The sequence below is a fragment of the Ruditapes philippinarum genome, unplaced genomic scaffold (genome assembly GCF_026571515.1).
Source record: "Ruditapes philippinarum isolate M1 unplaced genomic scaffold, ASM2657151v2 ctg533_1_1_1_1, whole genome shotgun sequence".
NCBI classification, from domain to species: domain Eukaryota; kingdom Metazoa; phylum Mollusca; class Bivalvia; order Venerida; family Veneridae; genus Ruditapes; species Ruditapes philippinarum.
The window spans coordinates 75,782-100,750 of record NW_026858050.1 but is presented as its reverse complement, the minus strand read 5'-3'; the positions used below and the strand labels follow the sequence as shown (position 1 = coordinate 100,750).

At 30.1% G+C, this 24,969-nt stretch overlaps 1 protein-coding gene across 5 annotated transcripts in view; it reads right to left on the bottom strand.

The window, feature by feature from the left end:
* LOC132751936 (polycystin-1-like) overlaps nucleotides 1-21,165 on the bottom strand; it is an 81,294-nt gene extending 60,129 nt beyond the window's left edge. For 4 of the 5 annotated variants that reach the window (XM_060742157.1, XM_060742155.1, XM_060742158.1 and 1 more), the window contains exons 1-6: nucleotides 20,946-21,165; nucleotides 14,505-14,914; nucleotides 6,820-6,891; nucleotides 5,856-5,927; nucleotides 4,323-4,391; nucleotides 401-472 (exon numbers count right to left, since the gene is read on the bottom strand). In XM_060742157.1, coding sequence (XP_060598140.1) covers nucleotides 401-472; nucleotides 4,323-4,391; nucleotides 5,856-5,927; nucleotides 6,820-6,891; nucleotides 14,505-14,794 — 575 coding nt within the window. In that variant the 5' untranslated portion in view covers nucleotides 14,795-14,914; nucleotides 20,946-21,165. Of the gene's footprint in view, nucleotides 1-400; nucleotides 473-4,322; nucleotides 4,392-5,855; nucleotides 5,928-6,819; nucleotides 6,892-14,504; nucleotides 14,915-20,707; nucleotides 20,843-20,945 lie in introns of those variants that run through there. The other variant, XM_060742156.1, reaches the window with a different exon arrangement.
* Between the last annotated feature and the right edge of the window lie 3,804 nt (nucleotides 21,166-24,969).

Below are 24,969 nucleotides of genomic sequence, written 5' to 3'. Positions count from 1 at the left end.
GCACAATTTTATCTAATCTACTGCATTACTAACGCAGTAAGGGCTGTTTTTGCATATGTTGACCACTTTTTGCTATTTTTTGTGGATTGTTACAAGTGCCGATTGCAATATGTAAATTACTTTACTTGTTCACCTCACATTATTTGAAAATTAACATGAATCTGGAGGCGTGCTGCTTTAAGCTGCCTGATGACATAGTTATAATTGCACTTATCTAGCTTACTGAACATCAGTGATTCTACTTAGGTGCCGGGCAGTTCAGTTTGACAGTTATTATATGACCTTTAGTGTTGGTCAAATAAAAAATCATTGACCAATTTCAAGAATTATTAATGTAATGTATGTTTGTAATGTTATTTTTTATGGAGAATTGTGACACGTAACTAATATCTATACTTACAGTTCTTCAAGGTTTACAAGATTTTTGAAATGATCTCTGTCAACACTTTGTAGATTTATGGAGCTAAGATCTCTGAAATTGTAAAATATATTTATATATATATTAACCCTGAACTTTTAAATGGACTTGTTGCCCCACTTCCATTTTTGGGACTGTCCATTATCAATTTTAGGGATATTTTATTTGAATACTTAAAGTTTGTCAGCCAACAGTATAGAGCCTGGTCAGATTGCATGGATGTACAGGGTGGCCTGACTCTATACTGGTAGGCAAAAGCTTAACACTTTCAGTTCCAGCACTTCAAGGGTTAAGTCATTTACATGATTTTTGAAAGGAAAAAATAATAGTGTTACAACTAATAAATGTTTTTTAAAAAGAAAATGAATGTAAATATAGCAACTTAATTGACTTTAAGCAAACAAAAGTGCATTTAAAAAGTATAACAGTATAAATAAGGAAAGTTTACAACTAAGAATGTATTTTGAAATTTTATTGTCATTATTTATAATAAATAAATGCTATAAATAATAATCTATTACAGCCTAAAATAATGTACATGTATTTTTAACTTTAATATAGATTACAGATAAAATATATAAATATGGTGAAGTTCAAAAAATATTTTAATTCTGTATTGATTCTGTAAAAGAAAAAGTTGCAGAGAGCTGTAAACAATATATAATATAATATTAAAGTGTATCATACTAAACACAGAAAACATATAAAAGTTATGATAGTGAAGAATGTATTAGATCTGAAATACAGGTACAGGAACTCCAATCCTGCCGTCAAATACATGTTACTAGTGGTAACCCTTTAACTCCTGAAACATGGACTGCGTTTTATAGAAAGTCCTAAGTGTATCCTAAGTCCTAGGACGTATAACTAACTTTCGGACAAACTTAAGACCCTTTCAATAAATATATATCTTCAGTTAAAGACTGTAGATGATAACGAAATTCATTTTCCCCGAGAAAAGGTAAGAAATACTATGGTATAATGTGCTATAATCTGCAATACAATAATTTCCATCTGCATTGTTATTCAGAAATGGAGTCATAACAGAATACATATATACCGGGTATTAGATCATTTGTGCAGTTAGACCCACCTCTGGATTACTCCATTTTAAAACTTTCATTGTAATATCTTACATAAAAAAGATTTTGGCAGTGTATTTGCCATATGGATGATTTGAAATAAATATTCTGACCAATTCATTTACAATTACAATGTACCATATAATACAATACTATTACAAGTTTACAACAATATCATTTTTTTTAATTAAAAAGGTCTCCACTGACGTTTTTTGGACATGACAGCCAGAAAATAATTTCTTGTAATAAATTTTTCCATTGGCTGAAGGTCTAGACCAATAACTTGCAGGCAAAGTTCAGATCATTTGCTCAAAAGAAACACCACAGAATACTAATTTCAATCTGTTCCAAGTATACTAGTATTTCTTAATTATCTAATTGCATATCTTCCTGTTTCAAGTGCCCCAGCTGATTAATGAAATGTTAATTTTATTTTTTTAGGTAATAATAGTGGACCTCAGTGGAGTTCCTTTTAATTCTTAAATGTGAAATCAATATAATGAGTTTCTATAAGTCTTATATTATGTTTGCTTTACTTATTCATAACTATAATAGGAAGTGGCACAAAAACCTTTTCAAAACTGGGAGAATAATATATATTGGTAAAGTTCTAGATTTTATACTTTTCACACTAAAAGGATAAATATCTAAGGATCTTCTTTGAAGTTATAAAATACAATTAAAGATAAAGTGTATATGATTTATATTGTACATCTCAAAAATCCATTTGTTGTAAAAAAAAAACATATAAAAACATAAAGACTTTAAATGTTGATTCCATTAGTTGTATTACATACAGAGAAAATAGAGTACATGATATATAGAAGCAGAGTTACATGCACATGACACTTATTTTGACATATTGTTTACCAAAAAGACCAATATCTTTATATATACACATGTGCATATAATTATTACTTTAGGAGAAAAAAATGTCATTTCAGACATCAAATTCTGTTTTTATTTCTTATCATTTTAAAATAAAGTATTAAACTTATTTTAAGACCAATTGTAAAACAGAGATTAATTACAGTAATTACTTCTAATATTAAAATTAGACATCTCGACTTCATGATTCAACCAGAAAGACTAAAGTCATTTTGATTTTAAATAATATAACAAGAGCACCATATGCGCTGTTAACACTTGTCTATTATAAAATTAACCAATTATGACAAAGTTGTAGAGGAGACCAACTCCAAAAGTAAGCATTTCAGAATTATGCCCCTTGTCTAACAACTGCACCTTGTCATATTATAAGCAGGTTTGAGATTGATACCTTTTGAAATATTTGAACAATCGGCTACATTTAAGTTATTGCACGATGACAATGTCAACGACACTGACGATTCAGCTCAAACTTTTTTTCTCGAAACATACAAGCTTAAACTGGAATAATTTTTTTTTTTAAAGTTTAAGGTTACTTTTGTATAATTAAAAAAATGTTACCCAAATTAATTAATTGTAGATTACATTCAACAGAAACAAAACGATACTTTTAGTTTGACAGAAACAGAGAAAAAAAAGGAAGAAAAAGAGTCTAACTACTGGAAAACATACAAAACACGTAATGTTGTTGATCTCCTGCGACCAAATACCAAGTGTGGGTTCTTTGAGACATTGCTGTGAAAAAATACACATTCTCAATTCTTTTTGCATGTCGTATAGTAACAATACAGAAATACATATGTTAAAATAAAGTTAGGTGTGTTTAATTAAATATATATGAAAAAAAAAACCCCAGTGATTTTCGCTAAGTAATTAACTAAAATTTCATATGATAAATGATTAATAATTTTTTTTTTTTTTTTCAGTGAGTGATATACAACTGTACAGTGAGTGATATGATTAATATCTTACTGACAAAATCCAGTTTGTCATGTTGTACAAAAAAACGTAATTAATCATGTATCATTTATGAAGCGTAAAACTCTAAGATAATATAATAATGCAGGTGTTGCGTAATGCAATTATCTACTTGATATGTCACAGACTTGGTGCCAAATTGTTGTAACTCAAAACTGACATAATGATAAAAATACAACTATTTTGCACCAATCCAATGATATTATCTACAAAGCTCTGATTAAAGCACAAATTAAAAGACTAATAAATTAAACAATTTAATACAAAGCTGATTATAATCTATACTTTACTAAACATTTTTTTATAAAAATGTTACCTCACATGCAATTACAAGTATGTTTTAATGACATTTATGTACTTAAATGATATTTCACACCAGTTCTCAACAAAATTCATCTTATAATCTTATGTTATTATGTATTTTAATTTCCTTAATGTATCATAATATAACTATGTATTCTATTTTTTTTTCTTGTAAAATACCTATATAATGCAATGAAAATGAAAACTTCAGTCTCAAATTATTTGTATTTATTTTGAAAATTAATCACAAAAATCAATATCATGAAATTTCCCCCAAAAAATATCAAAAGAAGTTAATATCTCTAAAAAAAATATGAAAAATACCTCAGTGCTCCCAATTCGTTAAAGTTTACTCAATCACTCCTTATAAGGTAAGACTACATTCAAAATACTGTACAAAAACCAACTCCAAATAATACTGAAACCCAACCATCAAAAAGTGTAAATTTAACTGAAATATTAGTGAAAATTACTTTTAAAAAAAACACACACACATTTTGTGAAAATTTCTACTACAAGCTCCTCATTAATTTGTGAAAAAATACTCAAAAACTTGTCATAAATACGTGAAAATTACTCAAAAATACACGACAGATATTGATTATAATTTTTCTGTGATGTGAAACACATGAACATGTATGAGAAATACTTACAATGTTGTAACAGAGATGGATGTGAAAGTTCCTGAGGGTAAAGTACTAAGATTGTTCCCCGCCAAGTTCCTACAATGTACAGACATGATCAACACATGGTCAGAGACAAACAAACAAACAAGTTGAACAGACAGACAAAGGGTGTCATAAAAAAATAAAAATGAGTCACGTCACGACAAAAACAACATAGTGCGTTTGCGACCAGCATGGATCCAGACCAGCCTGCACATCAGGATCCATGCTGTTCGCTATCAGTTTCTCTACTTGTAATAGGGTTTGTAAGCAAACAGCATGGTTTCTGATCAAGCTGGTCCGGATCCATGCTGGTCGCAAACGCATTGCGTTGGTATTGTTGTGACGCGGCTCTTTAATAAGGATTGATGGGTAGGAGCAAATACATAGACTGAATTTGACACTAGAATTTAGCAACTTTTAATTTCATTTAATTTCATTAGTATTCATTCTACTTCTATTTCAAGTTTTGGTAATGTAATCTTTTTCACTTATAAAAGGTATTAATCAATATCATGAAGTAAAATTAGAATATATTTGAACTAAGCATTTGAAAACTGCCCTCAAATAATCCTTACAATAAAAACTTTTTATGATGATTAATTCATAATGTTTACACTGATATTACAGGCAATTATTGGATCTTTAAAATTCTGGTGTCAAATGGTTCCAGTCTCAAACCCAACTACCACTTTAACCCTTGTCCCCCTCTGCACACAGTATTATCTAATGCAGATTTTTTATTTGCCAGAAACAAACATGAACTTCAGTGAACAACCACTACAAACATAAGCTCAGCTACTGCTATCAATTCAATCTCGCCTAAATTGGCCTATATTTTTCCCACTACATCTAAAACATGCAAAAATGACAGAATATCATCTACAGAATCATGTGGAAATAAAATAAATAAAGAAAAACAGTATCATAATAATAGGCAATTTGTAATTTATAAACCTATAAATATGTAATAGTGTAATCAGTTATAGTAAGTAAGCAAGTAAGTAACAACTTTATTTAATGACGCTTACACATTTGGTTTCAGATCTTCCATGTGGGCCTCATTTGACTATTCTGCCTTTTTGTTAATTATTCATTTCTCAAAAAAAAGTATATGCATTTAATTATGTGTCAATAAAAATAAAAGAAAAAAACCCCAAAACAACTACAAACAAAACATCAAAATATACGCAAATTATAAAAAAAAACTTTCTAATAAAACAGAATTTAACTACAGAACTCGGCTTTTTATTCCAAGAGTTAAAGATCACTTTTATCCCTTATTACCCTTAAACTGATGCTAAAACATTTAATTATGTTGACAGTATTAGATTGATAATTATCTCATACTAAAATTTATCCGGAATGGTTCTCTACAAAATAAAATAAATAATATTTTTGGTAAGAAAATCCTGTACACCAACCCAAGCATTGCGGCAAAAAGAACAGAGAGCATTACTATCATACCAATCCAAATAAGGTGCCCGCACCAAACAAACAATCACTAAATAAATTACTTACAAAAACTGGAGGTTCGTCAAGTTGGTGAAAGTGTCAAGATCAAAAACAGAAATCTTGTTATTCGATAAATCTCTGAAATTTAAAAAAGGGTAAAATGGTAAATGAAATAAAAACTATTTTTTAGCGTTTTTTATACATAATTCTAACTAAACATTTATTTTACATAATTTATGCAATATGCATAATCTTAGAATTTTGTAAAAGATATTGAATGCTCCATGCAGAGTGAATATATGTCTGTCTTTTTAACTTCTGAGCTTCACGTTTGTTCATTGCTACAAGATTTCGAGATTTACAATTTCAAAACGCAATCTTTGGTTTTCACAGAATCATTTTCTTTAACTTTAAAGTGAAATACTACAATATTAGAACCTTAGCTCATTGTTTTCTGTTGTTTTTTTTTGTCAGTGAAGACTGCGAAATTTCAAACTTAACCAATTTGACATTAAGCACCAATCAACTGTTGACCATGCATTGTGGGGGATATGGTTTGGGAAATGAGTCAAAATTTCATTGCATTATCAGTTCAATTAGATTGCTTTGTTTTAGTGGCAAAACTATTGACTTTAATTATGTGGAAAAATGCAGTGGTATTTATAAAAGTGACGATAGTAGTATTAACAATGTAACTGTCCCTAATTTACAGGCCTTTAAAAAGTGGGAGGAAATAGGGGGTGAAGTAGGGAGGGTGCTGATTGTATCATTTTGATTACATCACTCACTTATTACTATACAATGTCCCAAACATCATTAAATAACAGCTTTTGTGCTAAAGAATTTAAAGACAAAACAAAAAATTGTAATGTAAATATATGTCATTATGATAATCTTATTTGGACACATATTTTCAGTTTTAATACTATTTCCATAAATTTGAAAAAAGTACTTATTTTGTATTTCACCAATTTAATATAAAATTATAATTGAATATATGTTAACAAGTATATAAAACATAGATACTTACAAATCTAATAAGTTGGTAAAATACTGAAATTCATTGTTTGACAGGTTTGAAATTAGGTTGTCTGCAAGATCACTGAAAAAAGAAGAAAGAACAATTATTTTGAACATAATGTAGATTTTATCATGTAAACAGAACAACATACATGTACCAATTTAAAAAAAAGAAGAAGGAAATTTCAAAATTTAAAGCCTGAAAAATGCATGAGATGTGAGATTCATGATTTTTTTTTACAGCAAGGAATTGTCACAAGGTTGACACATCATATCCTTATACAAATGTAGTACTATTGATTACATTAGGGAACAAATGAAAGAAATATTGTATCATTGTCATATAAAAGCATAAAAGGTTGTTTATCAACTACAGCTGAAAATAAGTATCATAATTTTTATCTTTATATATCAAGAGCTGTTGACAAATTTTATAAGTCTCAATTTTCAAGTTAACACAAGAAATTGTGGCAAAAAAGGAAAGGGGGCAAAGAGGGGAATCCTTTTCACAATTTGTGGTCATTTTTTGCCCCCAAAACAGCAAACAAAACAATTGAATCATAAGGAACAGCAACATTATAAATGGCACCAATCCTCAGAATTAAAGCAAACTCCAAATTTAAGAAGGACAACACACTGCAGTACGCAGAAAGATATGGCATTGCCTTATATCAGGTCAAACAAGATACAGACATGAAAATTGATTGGTACTTGGTAACTTACTAAAATTGTCTTTTTACAAGTGAATCAAACTCATTATAAATATAAATACATTAACTTTTGTTATTCTTTTTCTACATTACTTGCATTCTTTTACATTAATATATTTTGATATCATGTCTTCAAATATCTGTTGGTATTATATACATGTATTATCTTTAACTAATAAATCATTCAAGTAATGCCACTAAACTTTAACAAATAAATTACTCAAGTAGATCTAATGACCCTTTTTTTAAAATTGACACAATTTACTAACAGTGTATGATGGAAACATTGTAGATTTTGTAGTTCTGCAAAATTTCATTGATTATTTACGAACTGCACCTTTCTTTGTAACATGTTCTACTTCCTCATAAATTAGACTAGATCTTTAATAATTATGTTTGTCAATGGTTATAATAGTGCTAAATTCATTTATGTTAAAGGATAGAGACGGGCTCTTACTGTCAAAAACTGTGCTTCCAATCTAGGATATGAAAATGAACTGAGAAAGCTACCCTTTTGAAGATGTAGATTAAAGTCCCAAGTCTCTTTTAACAAATGATATTAATAAGACTTCATGAAAGAAATCATGCTCCTAAAATTATTGACTTACAAATTCAATCACGTAAACCGGGCATAATATTAAACCTGGGAAAAACAGCATTAACATTTTGCTGTACAGTTTTAAAGGTGAGCATATAATGATATTATTCATAGCTTTTTACTACACATATTTTTGAATTATAATCACGTGCGAACACGGCTTTAGCCGTGATGTGAATACAGAAGAAATCAATGACGTCATACACTCGATGTCAACAGATTTGAATGTCACACTGACTGCATGTTCTCATTTTCATTGCGCGTTCTAGCATATCATGTCAATTGATCGATGATCAAATCAATATCGGTTTATATTTATGTATTTATTCTCTGATGGTTAACAAGTGATGTATTATATTCTTTTTTAATGAGGCATAAAGTCACCACGGGCTTGAAAATGTGAAATGACGGTTAGGTTGTCAAATATTAATTAAGTTTCAACATCAATTAAGCATATCCATGTTGACTTTGGGTGTACTTGATTTTTATGTAAACATCTCAAGGAGTCAAATAACAGCCCACAATCGAATTTACATACTTCATATTGCTCGACATCAAACATTGAAATTTATTATGGCCGCTTTCCTCGCCACTGAGCTATCATTTCCTTGAACAAGTCAGGCCTACATATCCAACAACAAAATTGTACAAACAATATGACAATTTCGAGTTCAAGCGATTGCCTTGGTCTCCTAAAGTTATTTTCATTTTGCACGTTTTTTTTTCTTTTCACTTTTTTCACTATGATTTAATGATCATTCTTTTTCAGCTTTCTTCAGAGATATTAAGAGTTCCGTTTTGTAGTCAATTTCTAAAAGGCTTTTCAGTTAATGAAAATAATACACTTTCGGCAGTTTTCGATTAGAATGAAAACGGATTATAAAATGTTATATTGACAGATGGCAAATATAACTAGATTGAGAAATAGTCCGTGTGAACAACACACATAAGTTCAACAGTGGGTTACCCTTTAATGTAATATAACAACTAGACTTACAATATTGTAACATATGTATTTATGTATTGTTTGTTCTGCTAAGTTTGACCATATACAAAGTCATAAATGTACAAATTCTCGCACCACCAACGAGGTTCCGTTTATACAGATAAATAGCAAAACAATACCATTCAAAAGGTCATGTTTATTTTCACTCCTGGTCAAAATTGTGAATGAATTCTCATCGATTGCTAGTATGAAGTAAACTTAGACTGTCTTAAAATAGAGTTTGCAAATACTGTTTTACTTGCAAATCAGAAAAGAGAAAAAACATCAAAGGGATAATAACGGAACAGTCTTGCTTTCTTCTTTGTCTTTGCATACTAAAATTAACCAAACATCAAGGCAAGCTGGCTTGTAGGCCACATGTAAGTTAGTATCTTAGTCCTGCCGTCATCACATTTAATCATGATTCCATCTTTTCTATATAAAATGCTCAGACTACGAGAGAGCAGACGAGTTTTGTAGACTATTTAAAATCGAATACGAAGCTTTCATTTGTCATAGTCTACGCCATTTCCTTTATAGAGTCCGCTATATACTGTCAAAAGTTGCATCAATTATATGTATTTACATATATTTGTTCCATATTATACATACATTCGTAATTTGGCAGCTTCTTAGAGTCGACCGATAATTTGAAATAAACCAACTAGACCCCCACCTACCCCCACCAAAGAAGAAACAAATAAAACAACAAACAAACAAACAACACAATATTATGAAAGATTTTGTTCATCTTTATGTATAGATATCTCTGACATAGCTTTGTTATCTGTTGTATGATTACAAGAGACTTTTAGCATTTTATTTTTAAAACTGTCATCATACTCTGACAACGTGTATTCATCATTGTAAATAAAACATTTACTGTTAAAATTTGTATTTCTTTTCTTTTTTAAATTCAAATAAGACGATCTGATTAGCTGATCTGATTCCGTAAATCAAGTAAGAAATTTGTGTCATAGCCCAAATAACAAACAAAAACTTATTATAATTTAATAACGGTATTTTTATGTTTAAATTTTGTATAAGCTCCAACTATATTAAATACTTTATTACACAGAACAAAGACCTATGGCAGTATTTATGATTGTACGTAAGTTTGAATTGTGCTATATTCGTCAAAGTTTTAGATGTTATTGATATATTTGACACATAAATTGTCTACAGACCGCTGTTCTTCACAAAGAAGGAAACAGTCGACCTGCAAATAATGACCGATCTGCGATAGCTTTCAGAGTGACAATTTCCAAAAAAAATTATTCGATTAAGGGGGAAGCCGCGTGAAAAACTTGAACTGACTAACCCACGTAATTACCGCATATTAATGACATTGGGAACTGTCGTACTGCAAATGGTCTATTAAGAGAGCACCTGTTTATTTCAGTTATGAAGAACAAGTTCGTTGATTCTCAATGTCAGAATGTGCCGATATTCTATTATACATTGCATGTGTACAGTAAATAGATTTGTTTTCATTTACATGCACGTATGTTATATATATGTTGTTAAATAGAATAAATCATTTACCAATATCAACTATGCCACTCAAATTGCCTTCTTGAATTATGACAAATATAATTTTGCATAATTTTGCAAATCATACAATTGAAGGACACTGAGTAATTTCAATTCAAATATAATAATTAGAAAATTATATGGTTTGATTTATTATCAACAAAGCACAAGGCTTCATGGTACATAAACTATATATCTTAGTCAAGGATACATCCCTATCTCAACAGTTTTAGGTCAATCGTCCATTACATTAACTTTATTTAATTTCAGATATGTCAATAAGCTTTCTATAGTTAATTGTGTTGCATTATAAACGGAATGTCATGCTTTATCGTTACCATTAACTCAGTTATTCAACTATTCTTATTTCTTTCATTTTTTTATACCTTTTCGTTAAATAGCGGACTACGTTCGATTTAAATATATTGAGGAAAAAAACAAAACTGTGCTATCTGTTTCATATATGACATGTAACATGTTACATTATGGCTATAAACGTTCACATAGAGCGTTATCTCGTTTTTTCACCAAGAGAAATCAGGCCTTAGTCCAACTGTTCAAATAGTTGTTTATTGGTTTGACGAATAGCATTAAACTGTTCACTTAGTTATGTACAATATGTTTAATTATTTATTAAACGCAAATGATATCTTTATTGATTTGATTCAACCTTTCTTGTTTATTTTTTTTTGTCCCGATATCGTTTTCAGAAAGCTTTGGAGTATGATTTGAAATTGTTCCATTCGAACGTTAACACTAAACGTATTGATTTGCCCCCTGAATGTAATTACCGTACGTTGTTGCAAAAGTGGACCAAAAGATGGGACAACAAAACAATCCTTGTCAAATATTGATACTGAATACTTTTTTATACATAAAATATTATCGAGGACAATTTCAGTTTTTGCCTTTGACAAGTGATCTAAAAGTTATGGCTATCGTTTATGAAAGAACGCTGTAAAAAAAATGAACGCGTATTAACAAAGTAATGGAGCGCACAAAAGACGACGCTACAAAAAAAAAGCAACATATTTATTTCTTCCGATTGATGTGAATCTTCCGTACATTCTGATTCCTTTTAACGATTACCTGTTCGATTATCTATCATTCCCGACGACAGATTTCCTACTGAGTTACCGGCCTAGTTAGACATACTTGACCCGAGTATATTTTATGGGATATTTATGTGGCACTATAGGAAACTTTTATTGCCCAATGTTTAAACAGAATTTGGACTATTTTCCCATCTGTTTGTAATTGAATTTGAATTACACATTTTAAAAAGATCAAAACATTATTAATTAATTGTCATTTCGATGTTGTTATTTATATTTTTTGTGGGTAGCAGTTTTAAAATATTTCCTTTTCCTTGTTTCTTCCGCCGGGATCATTATTTTCAATACTTGTTGAAGATTAAGTTGAGCTTAAGCCGGTGCTATGGTGCGTAAGAAATACTGCACCATTAACAGACTCGATGAAACTGAGTCTGTATTTTTATTTCTGTTTGATTGTTTGCGAACCCATAAATAGTTGACATATATTTTGAATGTGAATGTTTGTCAATTGTTAAAAAGAGGAAAGCCACTTGTTCAGCGATAAAAGGTAATTTGTTTGTATTGTAAAAATAAGATGGTGAACAACGTTAAGATAGAATATAGAAGCCAGGTTTCTATTTTCATTTCCATTTCTTGTTCAGGAAGAGCTCAAATACCGCGGAAGTTTTACTTCGACTTTATTTCTCTTTCTTCAATACACAGAACATTTCTTTTTAACATTTCAACTTCGAATTCAAGGAAGAATACATTGAACTTAAAAAGTTACTATGAACAAAAATGGATGATATTTTCTTCAAAATTCGAATTGTGCAATAGAAATAATTTTGATATTCTAGAAATACATTATAGAGATTGAGTTTGATCATGACCATACAAAATTTGTATCCAACGACCGTTTTTGAGATAAGAAATCTTGGTTGCCAGAGAAATGTTTTATAAAGTTCTTTTTGAGTACTTTTAGATGTCGGAAGAATTTTGATGTATTCAAATGGAGAAACATACAGTGTTAAATAAACAGCTACATTTAAGTAAATGATTAGGCATTATCGTGTTTTTGTAAAGGGGGATTTAACTTCAATTTGGTCTCTGTTCCATCGTTAAGCACTTTCTAATCTTTTTTGGTATTATTAGTTAAGCGGATTTGGAAGATCACACAAGTTCCTTATGAACTGGGTTTACTAGAATGTCCTAAGTTTCAATTAAACGAGGTATAATCCTTCTTATGTAGGATCTCTTTTTGATAATTTAAGAAAATAACAAAAATAGGTATCAAATTGATTATTCGCCAAATATTTTGGCAATCCTAAAGCATGTTTTGGATGTTTACCCCCAAAATGCAATGTCTACACTATGGCCCTGTAAAATTTGTATTGTGTTTAAACGTTGCATATAATATACTGTTAAAATGCAATTTATCGACCAGCATGTCAAATGTTTGGAGATATATTTATAAACCTTATTATTGGTATAGTAGGCTAAAAGATCTTTGGGCTAGTTTTGTACCAACGGTCCATAAAATGCTTTAATACACAAGAATGTCTATATACACCATGCACTCATTTACTAATCCGGGTCTGAAATTTTTCGGCCTCTTATCTTATTTTGTATAATGACTGACTGAAAAACAATATTTCACAATGATTTTTTTATGAAATTCAAAACAAGTCATTGTTTATTTTTTTTTTTATAAAATAGTTGTCATATGAATAAATAGAATATAAATAAACATAGGGTAAAAACAAGTTTTGATAATATTTTTATTAGTGTGTAGTCCATAAATTCAGTTTTATGAAACGCTATAATTATTTTCCGAAATAACAAAACCATTTTGTTAAAAAGCCATTTCCTGCTACTTTTGTTTGTAGTATAATGCGTCGGTTGAACTTGATTAAAAATTAACAACGTTGCTTTCCACTGATTATTACATAGAATTTTCTTTCCTTATACATGTAATACATGTATAAAGTAAACAATGTGTTAGCTTTTCTTAAGAATAAAAGGCATTTTGTTCAACTTGAAAGATAAACAGTGCACTGAGAAAAATCGATCACTATGTGACGAATAAATAAAGATGATCGAAAAGTAGTGAAATAATATAAATGTGCACAAAGTATGAGACTGTTGCAAAATAAACAAACGGCCTTTAGTGAAAGACAGTGATTTCAGAAACAGGTAATAAGTTGTAATTAATTTATATTAAATTGTTATCCCTACATGTCATTAAGAGGGTCGGTCCGCTACAGCAACAAATCAGAACATATCAACCAAATGACTCAATCGCAAAAAAAAATCACACAATGAATAAGGTCTTCGTAGGATAAAAGTTGGCCAAATTAATATGTAACGTCTTTCTCAAAAGAAGAGCCTTGTGAATAATTTAAAAAATGAGTGAGTGTTGACAGAAAGAATGAAGGGAAAAGGTAACATAGATCCTTGGTAAATGTAGTGAAAAATAACTTAAATTGAAGAACATGAGTCATGAAATCAAACATAAGAACTTTATCAACAAAAACTCTTGTTATGTGTACACAAGTTGTTTATCACGTTATGAGCGCAGAATATTGTTATTTCACACCATTTAAATTGCAGTGACATAACGGTTATACTAGTGTCTTTGCAAAATAGTTGTCTTTTTTAAATATGACTACGAACAGATTTGAGCCGATTTACGACAAAACCAACATAATGGGTTTTGCGACCAGCATAGATCTAGACCAGCCTGCGCATCCGCGCAATCTGATCAGGATCCATGCAGTTCGGTATCAGTTTCTTTACTTGTTTGGATGCTTTGAACATTTGACCTGTAATACTTACAGCCTAATAACATCGCTGCCTTCTTTGGCGTCTGTTGGCACTGATAGTAGGTTCTGACCCCTACAGGAGATGTTCTGCACTTTGTTGTTTTGGTAAATCCATGTTGAGCTGGTGCAACCGGCAGGCGGTGTAAACACCGCTTCCACATAGTCCGGAGCGAAAAAACATAATAATAATCCGAGCACAAAAAGTGTAAATCTCCAAGAATGTGACACCCCATGATGGTTTCTTGCACTTTGTGAATTGTTCTTCATACTAAGTGGGCAAAACAGAGGACTTTTTCGCGGCATGAGTATCAGTTCGATTTTTTATCCACCGCATAATTCACATTTCGATGTACACATTAATTCCGTGAAGCTGATTTTACGAAACCACGTTTATGTTAGTGACAGTTGAGCTAAATAGGATGTCTGGAAAAGTAAAAGAAAATTCAATTTTTAAGTTTTACACTCTTTACATATCATAAGTATATATGTAATCATAAAACAATAAAATAATACTTATTAAGCATTAAATGTTAAAACATTCAAAGCCATATCAAATATGAAATCAATAAGCATATCTCGACAATATGCTATAATATTATTAATTGATTACAAAATCGCAGTAAGGGGGGGCTTGATTAATTCTTTATCAGAAACATATCCAAGACAATCATATATTTTACAAATTGAATTCATCTTAAAGTAAATCACATCTATTGAAGTTATCCAGGGAATAGATACTAACACAAAATCGTAGAATCTATGTGTAACATTATAGTGAAAATAGTGCCACTTTTTTGATAAAAACCAATACAGAAATTAACATTTTATCGTAAAAAAAGGTTTTGAAGTCGTATCATTCAAAAGGTTTTGTAATAATATCGTACAAAAGTAATCATACGAGTATAATATAAAAAAGTTTGCAATAATATCGTTTCTTATATGATTATATGAAAGGATCTGTAACCAAATTGTTCAAAGTTTTTGTAATCATATTGTACAAAAGTTATCATATAATACAAAAAGTTTTATTATAATATTGTACATAAGGTTTTAGTTATAATATTATATTAACGGTTTTGTAACCATATCGTACAAAATTTTAATGTAAGTATATAATACAAATAGTTATATAATGATATCGTACAAAATGTTTGGTAATAATATTATATAGACGGTTTTGTAATCATATCGTAAAAACCACATATATCATGACATTTTTATGTTATTGTCGTTTAGATGGGTATAATTACAGTAAGTATGTCGCACTACGTCGTACATTTCAAAAGATGTAACAAACCTTTGCAACATGTACTAACTTTTCAAAGAAAAGTTAGTTCAAACCTAAACTTAAGACTTTCAAACAAAACTTTTTAGACACAGGAAAAAAATAACACTCATATCTGAGCAGTTAAGAAGCTATTTTACATACATGATAATAATGACAGTAAAACACCTTAAGAGGGACAGAGAGACGTTTTTAAAAATACATGTATTTCCACGTATTCATTATATTTTTTTGTTGTTGATAGTCACCAGCGTTACTGAGAATATGCTATGTTTAGAAGTTTGTCCCAATCACAATGTCGATTACGGTTCAATTTTAATAAACGAAATAGATATAAATAGATATAATTAAAATTGAGACCATATTCTCGGATTACCGGTTTTATATTCCGGGTTTTACACGTGGATTAAGTGCAAGTATAAAACAAATACACCATCTCAATTTTAGTGTCAAGGTTTAATTTTAAACCTTTATCAAAAAGATTAATTACCCGTGTCTGTAGAGTGTAATAGATATATATTTATTACAATATATTACCTCTTTCTTGCGACCTTTATTAGAATCATGTTTCAATAAGTCATTAAGAAATGCGTTCACTTACAAATATAGCACTCCGACCGAATTGTTTGTTCAAATAGACGGATTTCGGCCAAGAAAGAGAGCAAATAAGTCCCGACCAAAACATAGATTATTAAGAACAATAAAAGTTAACGTTTTTCTTTCAAAAGTGTCCTTTGTTTTATGTATTGTTCTTTTTTTTAAGTATAATTTCACCGTTTATAAAAAAAACTTTGCGTATAATGCGTGTTCTGGATTATCAACAATTTAACATTTTTGTGAACGTTTCACTTATTATTCTTGTGAGATAGGTTGTAAAACCATATGTCGTAGGGCCTAGGGCTAAGATCTTTTATCAGCGGATATTTTTAAAGTTAAAATTCCACCATTTCCATGTCTAAATGTTTAATCTTTCTTAAGACGGTGCTAGGGTGCGTGCAATTATCGTGCAGTCTAAACCAGGCTCCTCTCTGGAGGTAGCTTGTTTGTTGTATTTTTATGTGTTGAAACCCCCTCCCCCCATTAGAAACGGATTCAAAGTAGAGTATGTTCATTACACACACTTGTCTGGTTAAGGGTTAAAGTAGATCTAATAACGGTGAATATAATGATAAAAACATTCCTCGAGACAGTTAGTGAATTTCTTTCTTATTCACCAGAGAAACGGTACGCAACTAAGTTATTCTTAAACAAAGTAATCAGCTATGCGCTCTCTAAAATAATGTGATTACAACACTCGGAATAATTCTATTAAATAATTATCAAATTGTTCAATGCCATATGTATATTTTAAAACACCGATTAGCTACTATTTATGGAAATAAAATTATGAGTAGTTTGTTGGAAATGTGACTAACTTTATGTCAAGGGGAGATGTAAATTTCAGTTATACGTATATTTTCATTTATACATTGAATTTATCGTGTTTCAATGTGTGATATTATTAATACCATTTATAAATTTTTATGGTAATAGTTAAATGAACATTTGTAACTTGCTGTTTGATTTTTTTTTCATTTTTATTTATGAACTATCTTTTCATCTTTACAAAGTTCTGATACTTTTCGAGCGCAGTGGATATTTTATATTATACAGGTCCTTTTATAAGCTATAATTGGCTATATTTCATTGTTTGTGAGAAATTCTCTTATATAACCAGATAACATGCTTTCAATTGTTTGATTATGCTTGTCAATTTTTTTAATACTTCACACTGTAAGTTTAGCAATAAAAAATGAATAATGCCATAAATAATTATTTATTATTAACACAAGATTTTGCTCTCCCACAAATTCACTTTAAAATTGATCCACAGTCTATTACGTAACTATATATATCATTATTTCTTTCATAGTTGTTCATGTCCATGCGCTTCGTATGGATCAAAAATAAATGAAATTCACGTTGTGTCATTGTTCTTCTCATGAATTTATTTCCATGACAATTCATCTTAGTTATGTAAATGATCAATTTATTATTGTTTTTAGTTTTCAAATTTTTTATAAATGTCTGTTAATGAGCGTCATCCAAAAGGTTTCTAAAAGTTCTTAGGTCAATGCCGACAAAATATGTATAAATAACACACAGTATGTTTAAAATAAAATTAAGCAATTTTATTTCATTATTTTTGTATGGAATAATTATTATTTAACATAAATGACCGTTAAGAAAATATTAATTGGTGTAGAAAATATATAATGTACATTGTACAATGCCATGTGTGTGTTTTTTTGGTGTTTTTCTTTTGTCGTCGTTGTTGTTTTGGTTGGTTTTACGGCACACCAACACACTTGAGGTCATATTGCGCCGAAACAGGAAAGATGATTTTGGCTATCCTCGGGTGTTACAAAGGGACACCAGGGGTCAAAACCACCTTACCCGTTGGAGCTAAGAGATGCATAGACTCCAATAATTCGAATTTAATCGCCTCTTACGATCACGCAGGGATAAACGATGGCTGCAATTCTGATGCCGATAACCCCTCAGCCACGAGGGGAAACAATGTTATACCAGTGGCATTGAATATATAATGAAGAAGCCGGTTGAAAATTATTGAAAGCCGGCAAGCTGGACCGACCGTCATGATACCTACAATGTGATGCAAATCGCCTTAATACGTGTGTTGAGAATTAAATGTCAGTATGAAACGTTTATTCATAAGTAAAACAATATATTTAGATGCTTGATTGCAATGTCTTAGCATATCTTGAAAACCATATATATGCATGGTCATTTGTAAATATAGAAGTTGCCTTAAGAGGACTCCATTAAGGTATTTTGACATGACGGGACTGGAAATATTGTCCCGAGATATGTGTACTGTTTGATGTAGGTCTAAAGCAATTACTTGTATGGAAATTTTCAGATAATTTCTTCAGAACAATCATTTTTACTTTGCAAAATGACAAAAGAAAAAAAGCGTTGCGACGCTTTTCACTTAAATCGGGCTAAGAATTGCACAAACTATCTTTTTTTCAATTTGAAATTTAATTTTAAGTATGTCTTTTATTATTACCCTTTGCAGATATTTTCATATTTTACTTGCTCTATGAACAATTTCAAATTTTATGTTTTTAGGCTTTTTGACCTCAGTGGAGCTCCTTAAAGTAGATTTTGTAAATAACAAACGTTTCAAAAGCATGCGTTTTTTCACAGATTTGATCACTGTAGTTTCATATGCTATGTGACAATAAGAATAGCTGTAACACATTATTTCGTTCATTAAAGATCCTGTAAGCTTTGTTGATTGATATTGTTACTGTGTGTATACCACACTTGCATAAAATTATATATGTATATAATTATGCAGATAAAACAATTTTCAAACATCGAAGAATATGTAAAATATGTGCTGCAATATTTGTGCACATAATATCTAATCAATAAATTATATGCATTCATTTCTTATTGGAAAATTTGACTTAGAATTTATAGAAAATAAATTTCTAATTACCTCCATTTATTTAAATGAAAGTTTAAATTCGGTAATATCTTTATAAATAATGCTTTTGGAACGTACAATATTGACATATCATAATTTGAGCATCATATTTATGAAATAAAACCATGAAAAAAATGTGTTACATGATCTTTAAACATGGACGCATTTAAAGTTCGAGTCCGCAAGTTGAAGGCTTTAATAATGAGTTTCACCAGTACTATTTTGCGTATATTTTCGTATAGTTTTATGTTGCACAAACATGGTACAGAACTACAAAATAAAGTACAAACAAAAAAGACTATGGTACAAAACAATGATAATGTTTTCTTTCTTTTTTAGCGTTTATATCAAATTTGTATTTACATTCAATAAATGATGATATGAAATGGTTTTAATATATAACAATAACGTTGTAGTAGGGGAATTAGGGTATTTCATTAATTAAGTAAAACGAAAACCTTAAAGAACGCTCAAAGCTGAAAAAGTTACCGGTTCAATTTTGTTTAACCTGTCCATGACCGACAGCGGTAAGCGCATGCTACCGTCCCTCCCCCAGCGCAGGTTTAGGCAGAACTCAACATTTGTGAAACTTAGAATACAAAAAGCATCTGCAGATGTGTTCAAATGGCGGGGATTTGTTTACATATGCAGCATATGAGTATGCAACAAAACCGTTATATGGTTATACAAGTTAAGTATTTACATATTATAGTAATTTACATGAAAAGATAACACTAACAATTTCATTTACGACTTCATATTTGTACAGTGCAAGCGTATACTATATATTACAACATAAATAGATGTTTTGATTTCCTTAGAGGAAATGTTATGATACATATTTCAAATGGTAGCTGTCCGCGTTCATTGATATAGCTGATATTTCAAGTTTACTAAAGGATCTTCGTGTAATCATAACAAGTATTTCCCTTCGAGAGGGCCGCGTTATCACCTTAAATAAACAAATATTGAATCTTAAAAAAAATATTCAGTTGAATTTGTTAGCATGTAGATATTGCAATTCTAAATAAGTACGCGGTATTTTTTTGCACTTTTATTCCAGAATTAATCAATTTAATTAAGTCAATTATTTAACAATAAAACACATTCATTAACGTACGTTTTAAATATAGATTCGATATTTTACCGTCATTTTATTTACTTCGTGTTTATAACATTTAATAAAATGGGTTAATTTGACAGTAGACATGAAACAATAAATGTATCATTAATTTTATAGATTATAAACCACATCTACGGTATTTACTATGAAAGTAATAAAAATATGGTCACTCTATAAATATAGTTGTCTAGAGTATTTTACGATCATAAACATTGGAATAACATTATTACTGCCCGAGTGCGATATAGTTTAAAGTTTTATGGTATAAATAGTTTTATACACCGGGCAATATATCACATAGAAACATACCCGTACAATATAAGAAATTCCAACACACGTATACTTTATCTGTTTGAATTTTAAAACAAATCCATTAAACTGCTTTAACATCAAGTTTCAATCATGAGTTATATAATTAAACACACGGCTCTGTATTTGGTCGTATTAAGTTTCATGTCGGATCAAGTTAAGTTAAACTATTCAGTGCAGAAATCAATAAATCGACCTATTTTTAATCTACTTTTTACAAAATAAAATGAATACCCACCACAATAGATAAAATCCACGGCAAGTTTAAGTTTATTTAACTCACATATTCCTCTTTAACTTTAATTATAACTCCATCATCAACCGTATTTATTTATCGTAGCATGTTAAATATTAAGTGATCTTTCACGCCGACTTGAATATGTCAGTGTTTAATACAGGTATATACAGATTTAACATGCCCACGACAAACGACACACGTATATTTCAATTTGTCAATAACCGTTCTTTCAATTGAACAAACAGTCACGTGGTATTGGAAGGACTATATAGGAGGTAGCAGTGTACACTCTAATATTAACCCCAGTCTTTCAATGGTAACCAGGAGACTTTATGACGCGAGTTTTAGTCGCTCTATTGTTCAATACATGTGTAAATATACAGAGTCTTATAGATAAGATTTTTTTTAAACTTTCCATAAAGAAAATGTTTACTATAATTTTTCATATCTTACAAACGTGACCGTGTTAAGCGACCTATGTTAAATGTTTTAAAACTTTAAAAAATGATAAAAACGAGTAAAATTTTGTTGTATGTTACAAGTGTTGTATATGAATATATATATATATATGTTGTATGATAACCGCTATATGAACACATCTGCGGATGTTTAAAAATTCAAAATTGTTCCAGTTCATGTTAAATGTTGATTCTGCTTAAACCGGTGCTAGGGGGCGTGGACGGTAGTTTGCACTTGACAGTACCGTCCATGAACAGGCTCAATCAAACCGAGCCTGCAACATTTTCAATTTTGCCGTGTTGGGCTTTCTTTAGGGATTCTTATTTTCTCTATTCTATTGTATATAAACCTGGAAATGTTCCACTATATTTAAATACCTTCCACTTCCGGTCTCATTCTATCACTTGTAAGTCATTATCATTAAGTTTTTAATTTTAGTTAAGTCCAAAAAGTCAATTAAATGCCATTTCAGAACTAAAAATCGAACGTTTTTTTTCTTTAAAAAATATACTTGAATTACTTCATTTGGTTTATATAAGGCCAAGTATTAGCTATTACTCATAAAAATGATAAAAATGATATTACAAAACAAATGTGCACGCATCTTTAAATATTATCTTTTCTGGTATATGCGACAGGTATTTTTCATAATAAGCGTTCAAGTCCCTTGAACGCTCAAAGAGTGAAATTCGTCGAGTTGGTCTTAAAGAAATCTTGTAAAGCATTTTATCTAATTGTGAACTAGACCAAATTTCTAAGGGACGTTTAATCGCAGTGTTTAAAGACGAGCAAAGGGTGAAAGGTATTTATCAAGCTTAATTGTTAAAAGAATTTTATAATGAACCATAGAAATAAGAAGGTCCGGTTTTAAGGACAAATATAATGATTTGGTTAAACTGATTTATTCAAAATAACACGGCGAAGGACTTTTAATAGAAATTTTGTGTGAAATAATAATATTGTCTGTTTGTCTCTATATATATATTCTCCAGTTTTAAATTTAAAATGTAGATCAAACTGATGTAATAGTGTTTTTTTTCTATTTTTGATAAAAGTTGATCGATATAATATAAGAAATTTCTGATACAATCAATTCATTTTGACATGGTCGTTAATTAAACAAGCAAACTATGTATCAATTTGGCATGACAAGGCTGTAATTTCTCTATACATTTGACCTTCAATTTTGACAAATTATATTTTTCCTTATTATAAAGTTAAATAAAAAAAGCTTATTTTATTCAGCTTAACACAAAATACAGACATAATGTCCGGCATTCAGGTCTGAAGAGAGAAAAAAAAACGGCGGACAAAAACAGCTTTTTAAAATAAAGTTTTACTCTGTTCGTAGCAATAATTTTCTAAGTCGCAATAACATAATGCATCAATAAATAAAACAAAATATTAAGTTATGGAAAATTTAAAATTAAACATTAAGCATCGGTTAAATCTCATATTGTGAACGTGATTTACTCTGAGTTTTATTTTTTTTCTTAGTAATCGTTGTAATAGTTGCTCTCCATTATCTCTTATTTTTAGTCTTTTTTGTTTTTGGGTCATTAAAATGACATTTTCATGATATGAACAAAATTTATTTCAGAGTTTGTGGATGATTAACTTAATAGATGGAAACCTTTAACATCCTCAAAATACGGTAAAATTAAAGACTGTTGCAAGCTCGGTTTGGTAGAATCTGTTTTGTTCTGATAAATGCAATAAAATACCCAAGGCCCCCAGCACCGTCTTATATAAATCTAAACATTTAAACATGCGCAAGATATTAAATTAACATTTTAGAACATCCTCAAATGGCAAAAAATAGGTTAAAGAATATGTTCTATAAGTTAGGATAGTCATGCTTTACAGTGATTTTTAGCAATGTCATGATTGCAATTTATATGTAACATCAGATAAAAGTAAAAAGCGGTAGCCGACATAAAAAAGTTATAATCAGTTCATAATCTTTTCTTAGGATATAAATTATGAAGTAAACTTTAAATAAACAATACAAAACCAACAGCAAATGAATAAACACCAACTATTATAACATTGTTATTTTACTTAAGAAAAAACAATTTGGAATAATTATTTCAATGAATTCAATCAGAAACTCCTGTCACTGTAAACTGTAGCAAACGATTATTTTAATATAACGATTTAGAAAAAAAGTTAAAAAAAAGCCCGCTTTGCAAGAGTAAAGCTTTTACCGCTCCAAAAATATTGTACAGATTATCATAATATCTCTCTCATAGCAGCATTCTTTGCGTGTTTAGATATTAGTCATAAAAATATCACCTGCACATTCATTGACTCACTTTATTGTGTTATCTCGATGGTTTTATGTCAATGTGTTATCCTAATATTCTAGGGCAAGGGGCATTTTCCTGTTATTATTTTTGAGGGTGTTGTGCTGTCTAATGCTATAATTTCTAATAAAATAATAATGGACATCGTAAAGATCGTCCAGCACGTCAAAGATGAACATTGTTACTGAGTTTGTCCATGGACGACAGTGTTATAGGAATGCTATCATCAACGCCACACTAACACCGACGTTAGTAGAACTTAATTAGTCTGGATTCCTGTCCATAACTTCTAACACACAGGGTCAGGTACACACCAAACGTGACAGCCTAAAGGTACTGTTTGAGGTTAGGTAAATTTTGTGTTACACCGATCATCTTGAAAACAAATGTTTTATTATTGAATAGCTATATCATTGTCTTCATTACAGATCTTCTTTACACAACAATCAGACCAGTTAATGTATGAAAGGGTGGGATAAATTCGGACGAAAAAGTCATTAGATTTACGTGGCATTTCAATAACCGTTAAGATCGTTTTGCAAGTTTTAAATATAGTACAATTTACATTTCAGAAAGATCATCATTACAGATTTAGAAAGACTGGAAATAAACTTTGGTAGATAGAACCGCTGGTCAAGATCATAACAACATATAACAATTATAATCATATTAGTTAGCTAACATACTTTTATAATACAATTGTAAGTGAACTATATCCTACTGTGTGAATATTTATATATCCACATTATAATTATGATTGTTGCTCTTTGAAAATGAAGTAATGTTTAAGTTGCATAAAATAGAGAGAAATAAAGAATCACTAAAGAAAGCCAAACAAGACAAAATTGAAAATGTTGCAGGCTCGGTTTGATTGAGCCTGTTCATGGACAGTAATGGAATTTCAAGTTACCGTCCACGCCCCCTAGCACCGGCTTAAGCAGAATTCAACATTTAATCATGGCAATGGTGAAATTTTGAATTTAGAAACATCCACAGATGTGTTCATACGGCGGTTATCATGGAACCTTCAATGTGACACTTCCGTGTCATTCCATTAAAAGCGCCGTATGATCCCCAAGTAAAAGAATGTGTGTGCCCTAAACGAGAAAACAATGGGCGGAACTAAATAAAATGGAATTTTGTTTGGGGATCAGAGGTTATGAAGCCTGCATATCACAGATATGACGTCAAATTTAAAAAGGAGGCAACATATCCTAAGGGTGGTTCAACATTATTCAAGTAGGAATATTGGAACCACC